This window comes from Lactuca serriola, chromosome 8 (genome assembly GCF_051521515.1).
Source record: "Lactuca serriola cultivar US96UC23 chromosome 8, Lser_US96UC23_V15, whole genome shotgun sequence".
Taxonomy (NCBI): Eukaryota; Viridiplantae; Streptophyta; class Magnoliopsida; order Asterales; family Asteraceae; genus Lactuca; species Lactuca serriola.
In genome coordinates this window covers 132,693,925-132,700,675 of record NC_136415.1, presented here as the reverse complement: position 1 = coordinate 132,700,675, position 6,751 = coordinate 132,693,925, and the positions used below count along the sequence as shown (strand labels likewise).

The window sequence follows — 6,751 nt, the reverse complement described above, 5'->3', positions numbered from 1 at the left end:
ATTCCAGTTATGCTTGATTCCAGTCATGCATGATTCCGGTCATGCTTGATTCCATTATGTATTGATTCCATTGTGTATTGATTTCATTGTTTATTGATTCCAATCATGGTTACAATGGAAACACTTATAATTCAATAATTCATACATAAACTTGTTACTTCATTTCATTTCATAATCTAATGAGACACAAAATATTACAACCTGACCACATAACTACATAAATACATAAATACATTGATACTAGTCTAACGATCCTAAGTCATAACCAAAACAAACACAACAAAACACATTAAAATAACTTTCCATCCATCTTATGTCTATCCTACCAATCCTCCAACATAACCAACACAAACACAAAAGAAACCATAAACACATAAAATAATGATTGTCATCTTCCACCTTTGTTTCCATTCTGATGTTGAATACCCACTCCTTCCATTGGTTGTTTCACAAAGTCTCTAAATAGTCCAGGGTTTCCCATAACTTTTTGTTGTCTAAAATCCCAAAATATGGTTATTCAAGTTGACATTGTTGTGAAAATTTTAATAAGAGGTTTACATACCATTGATTTGATAGAGGATGATCCACCCATTGAAAGTACTTGCAGTCTTTGAGTTCATCTCGTTAATTTAGGTAGCCTATGAACCTTCTTCCTGGGTTTAATAAAGTCCATGAAGTCCATCTTTCCATATGTTCACCACAATAACTCTTGATTTATGAGACGATGCATTAATGTTCGATTTGGTCTTTGACTTCCTACAAAAGATGAAGACGACATCCCCTGCTCCTCTTGCTTTGATTTTTGCCTTGTTCGATTTTAGGGGCACGAATGAGGCTTAATAGCCTTTAAATACAATACTCATTTAGTGAGTCGCCATCAATTTCATCTCTTTACCACATCAACAATGATACCAGAGAATTACGTGATAAAAAATGTTAAAATGAATGATCTATCCGGTATGGTTGGTTTTTTATTCAATTTTTTAAAAGTTCATTGTTAATTTTTTAAATGTTTTTCCCCATAAAACAAATATCATTAATTGCTTTTCATAAAAAATAAAAAATAAAAAAATAAAGTTTTTGTTAAATATCTTCGGTTAATATTTTCCGATTACAAAGTGAACTCCTTTGTCTCCTCAGCATTTCGTCGCCGGTACCTCCCCGCCGCCTCTCCCTGCCGGTTCATCTTCCCCACCGGCGCTCCCTCTCCTTCACCGGCTCGACAATATTTTTTTCGCCCTAGTGTTCTACAGGTTTGATTCGTTTGCAAATTTGTTTGATATGTTTGATGTCTTGCATATATATGATTCTTTGATTTATCGCAACTGAAGTAAAATTTGTATGATGACTTATTTGACTTTTATGTATATTGGGATAATTGTCTGATTTATCACAACTGAAAGATAAGTAATATTCTGAGTTCTGATTTATGTTAGGTTAGCTATATAATGATGATTCATTTGTTTATATTAATCTTTGGAGGATTACTAGTCATGCTGTGTATTTGTAAATTGTTTGTTTCGTAAAACAGAAACAGCCCCTTAGTAGCGTGAGAGTGCAGCAGCCCAAGTTGCAGATATGGGGGAAGTCGTTAAAGAGGCAGGGGTGATTGAGAACTTAAGGTCGGTGGTGTTCAAGGAATCAGAGAGTTTAGAAGGCAGCTGTGCTAAAATCCAGGGCTACGATTTCAACACTGGGATTAATTATTCGCAGATTCTCAGATCCCTAATTTCCACTGGATTCCAAGCTTCTAACCTCGGTGATGCCATTGAAACCGTTAATCAAATGGTAAGTGGTTCGTTCTCAGATTCTTTACCACGTATATTGTTTTTATCTTTTGGAATTAGGTTTTTCATGTTTGTATGATCTTGAGGCGTCCAATTTGTTGATTGTAGCTAGACTGGAGGCTTTCTCATGAGCAAGTAACCGAAGATTGCAGTGAGGAAGAGAGTAACCCAGCTTACAGAGAGTCTGTCAAGTGCAAAATCTTTCTAGGGTTCACTTCAAACCTCATTTCTTCTGGTGTTCGAGACATTATTCGCTATCTAACTCAACATCATATGGTTAGTAATTTGCAACTTTTATGATGATAAACATACGAATCAGTTTTATTCTTTTTATAACTAAAAACTTTTGTGTTATAATATATAAAATCCAGGTTGATGTGATTGTGACGACAACCGGTGGCATTGAGGAAGATCTGATAAAATGTCTTGCAGACACATACAGAGGTGAATTTTCTCTACCTGGTGCTGCCTTAAGGTCAAAAGGTCTTAATCGTATTGGTAACTTATTGGTGCCAAATGATAACTACTGTAAATTTGAGGATTGGATTATCCCAATATTAGACCAAATGCTTCAAGAACAAAATACACAGGTATTCATTGTATTTTCATTCAAGGTGTTGTTGATTTACATTTTTGTAATCTGTTCTTTAGATTCAAAATCCTTTCCATCATATAATAAATTTATACTCTATCCGCTTTGTGTTTAACAGCATGTGTTATGGACTCCATCAAAAGTAATATCACGTTTGGGGAAGGAGATTAATAATGAGAGTTCTTATTTATATTGGGCATATAAGGTAATCCCATGCTCACATTATTTATTTATTTTTTTAAAAAGATCTCTCCATTCTGATGGTTTGGAGTTGGGTTACTATTATATTTATGCAATAACATGATTAGTTTTATTGTAGAACGACATTCCTGTGTTTTGCCCAGGCTTAACAGACGGGTCTCTAGGGGACATGTTATATTTCCATTCATTTCGCAATCCGGGTCTTGTTATTGATGTAGTACAAGGTGACATGACAATTTTCTCTCATCTTGACTTTCTTCAATTATTATTATTATTATTATTATTACAATCATTTTGCATGTGTTATAATTTGTGAAAACTGATCAACAGATATACGCGCGATTAACAGCGAGGCTGTGCATGCAAACCCTAGAAAGACAGGGATGATAATTCTAGGAGGAGGGTTACCAAAACATCACATTTGTAATGCGAATATGATGAGAAATGGTGCGGATTATGCTGTTTTCATCAACACTGCTCAGGAGTTTGATGGCAGTGATTCTGGTGCTCGACCTGATGAAGCTGTCTCCTGGGGGAAAATACGTGGTTCTGCTAAATCTGTCAAGGTTTTTCATTAAAATAAATACAATGTTTTATTTTTTTTTGGTGAAGTTTTTAATTTAAATGGTTTTGATTGTTTTGATCCAGGTGCACTGTGATGCAACTATCGCGTTCCCTTTACTTGTTGCAGAAACATTTGCTGCAAAGAGAGAGGGGGAGATGAAAAATGTTGAGTCAACCAAAGCTTTGGTTTAAAAAGGTGGAACAGTGTAGGGACAGGGACTCATTTTTGATATTTTGTTTGCTAAAAAATGGTCTTTGGAAGAATATTAATGCACACAAACAAGGAGACAATGTTACTAATCTTGGAGAGTGTACACGTAAAATGTTTAAGTAATTTCAAAGCTTCTCACAACAAATCAAACTTATATGCAATTTTTAATGGGGTTAAATGATTCATACAGTCAAATTTGAAGTAATATTTTAATGCATGAACCTTTACTTATCGTCAAAAAAGCCCTTCTCATTATTTCCAGAGAATAGATTTACAATTTAGAGGCTCCTCTGCTGGACATAATAATAATAAAAAAAAATCAGCTTCTTATTTTTTTTTTACTAAAGGTCCATATAAAAAAGAAAGAAAGAATAGAAATGGATCTACTTTGGTTTGCAATTATTGTCATCGTAAAGGATACACTGTTTAAAGGTGTTTTAAGCTAACTAGATTCCTTAAAATTTTTAAAGTTCAAAATGAAACAAAAAAAGATCAATTGCTAATAACAGTGTTTATGATATCATTGTGTGCTTCTTGGGTGAAGGTCAAGCTCCAATACATCTCCTTAGTGATCATATCTCCAAATTGTTACGTTTAATAAACGATAGACCCGTTGTTAAAGACTTCTGCCAACATGGAAAGTATAAATACTTTTGCTAATATGACATGTATCAATTTGTCTTCTTCAATTGTTGACTCAACTGCAACTCAACAAATGACATGTACTGATGATCGTTTGGAAAATATTATTAATGTCTCTGAGTTAAAAATGACCGTGGACCATCCCGATGGGACCGACACCAAAATTTCAAAAACTGGCAACCTAAAAGTTTCAGACATGTTGGCAAATGTGCTAGTTGTGCCAGATTACAATGTTCATTTTCTTTGTGTCCATAAATTAACCCAAGATAGGAGGCTTGGGGTTTACTTTGATTAAAACAATTGTTCTTTATAGGATTTACGAGTAAAACAGATTATAGAGATTGATAGTCTCATGGTCTGTACTTTTCAAATAACTATATGCAGAGTAATTCAAATAATTGTTCTACATAATCTTTCTTTGTGTCTATGTTTGTATAACACAATCGACTCAGTCATCCCGATGACCAAGTCATTTGTGTTTTAAAAGAAACCTTAGTGTATGATAGTGGCGTCGTGGTGATGTCATTCCTTATGACATTTTTCATAGTGCTAAGTAAACCTATGAGACTTATTCGGTCAATGAACATAAAAGGTCAAATCTAAGTGACTTTGTACACCTTGATCTGTGAGTTAGTATATAGTCTTTACTAAGGTCCCGTTTGATAGTTGATGTTGGGAAAATGCTTTATGAGAAAATGTTGTCGGGAAAGTTTTATGACTGATAAAAAAACCATATTGTTTGATTGTACATCTAACTGACTGTGCTGAATGATGAAAAATGATCATATTACCATGTTGTTCTATATTGTTATGGATGAAGCTCTTGAATAACTATAAAAACATACAAATTGTCATACAAAATCAAAATTACAAAATAATCATTTAAAAATTTAAATACAAATTGCCATACAAAGTAATTAAACACAAATCAATTAAAATTCAAATAGAATGTTGATTAGGTTGTTTTTAGTTTATTGTTTTTCAAGATGATGTTACGTTGTTATTCTTTCTAGCCATTTAGTTTTTTCTTATAACCCAACGTGTGATTCTTGACCCGTTTTATGTCCGATAGTGATTGAGATGGATGAGATTTTTTAAAATAAATTAGGATGGTGGTGGTGTAGTAAAAAAAAATTAATCCAATAAAAATGAATTAAAAAAGTAACTAAAAAATATTAATAATCCAATAAAGTAATATTTATCAATATATTAATATTATATATTATAACTAATATTTATTAATATATAATAATCTAATAAAAAATAAATTAAAAAAAATTAATAATCCAAAAAAGAAATAGGTGAGGTTTGGGGCATAATTGTCTTTCCAGCCCATTCAGCTAGAAATATATGGTTTTGTGGCTTTCTGGGAAAGACATATCTTATCGAGAAATACAATTTTTTTGTGTAAATCAAACAGATTCAGCCAGAAAAATCTATTTGGACTTGAAAAAATATTTATCAAACGGGGCCTAAGCAAGAGTTGATATTTTTTCTCAAAGCCGTTGATGACTTTACTTAAGTAGTTTGAATTTTTCGATTAAATTAAAAGAAAGTATAGCGTTTTCCTATTAAAATGGAAATGATGATGTTTTTGAAAACTTAGTTGCCTGATAAAACAACAATTTTCAAAATTTGTTAAAAGTTTTCGTTATGACTATGCAAAGGAAAGGAAAGTGATGAATTTGTAAAATTCTAAGGTACTTTTTGGTTCGCAGAATGTTGTTGAAGGAATTTAAATTGGAATTGAAAAAGGAACCTGTCAAGAATTTGAATCCAATTCCATATATTATTTGGTTGGCAGGAAATGGAATTGAAATTAATTCCAGATTTTGTTTGGTTTGTTGGAAATGGAATCAGAATTCATATACTATGACATAATTACCCTTTTTGCCCGTTTTGCTTAAATTTACCTTGTTTTCTAACTTATAATACATTATATAAATTATAAAAACAGTAAAATTTCAACAGTGGTAGCAGTGGTGGTGGGGGGTGGTGGCGGTGGTGACGGCGTCAGTGATGGTTGCAGTGACAGTGGTGGGTGGCGGTGATGGTGTCGGTGACGACGATGGTGATGGTGACGGTAGCATTGATTGTGGTGGTGGTGGTGATGGTAGCAGTGGTGGCTGGTCGTAGTGACGACGGTGATGATGGTGTTGGTGGCAGTGACGGTTGGTGGCAATGGTGGTAGCGAATGTGCTAGTGGCAGTGTTGGTGGTGGTCGTGAGTAATGGTAGTGGCAACGTTGGTGGTGTTGGTGATTTTATATCACTAATATTATTTAAGTGTAATGAGTTTAATTTGTTGATCAATGTCACTTTGACAATTGTTGAACAAATCGATTTGGTGCAGAGTGCGCATTTGTTTAATTTTTGTCTTTATTGAAAGTATACTGCTATTTAGGGGTGAAGCCCCTAAACCAACGGGGGTCTGGGGGCAGCGCCCCTGGAAGCGGGGTCCAAGGGGCAGAGCCCCTAGCTGCGGTCGAGCTGCCAAGTCAGCACAATTTTTTTTTCTATGAGTTATGTTGTTATATAAAAAATGCATCAGAAAATCCGTATTTTCTTTAAATACACCTGATTTTTTGATCCATTTATAGACCCGATTTTATGTTAGTTTGTGACAATTTTTGGACAGAAAGTTGTTTTCCTGCAACTACCATATGACAGTTTTAAGACAGGAAGTTAGTTCCTGTTATATTATCAATTTCGAAATCATTTTTGGGTACACATTTCATAACATCTTCTTCATTCT

General features: G+C 33.7%; 1 protein-coding gene across 1 annotated transcript; it reads left to right on the top strand.

The window, feature by feature from the left end:
* Nucleotides 1-1,097: 1,097 nt before the first annotated feature.
* LOC145066222 (deoxyhypusine synthase) lies at nucleotides 1,098-3,478 on the top strand. The gene is made up of 8 exons (XM_079013435.1): nucleotides 1,098-1,253; nucleotides 1,532-1,788; nucleotides 1,896-2,063; nucleotides 2,159-2,377; nucleotides 2,498-2,584; nucleotides 2,699-2,804; nucleotides 2,911-3,146; nucleotides 3,229-3,478. The coding sequence occupies exons 2-8, from the start codon at nucleotides 1,579-1,581 to the stop codon at nucleotides 3,334-3,336; spliced, it is 1,134 nt and encodes a 377-aa protein (XP_078869561.1). The 5' UTR covers nucleotides 1,098-1,253; nucleotides 1,532-1,578; the 3' UTR covers nucleotides 3,337-3,478.
* Nucleotides 3,479-6,751: the final 3,273 nt, after the last annotated feature.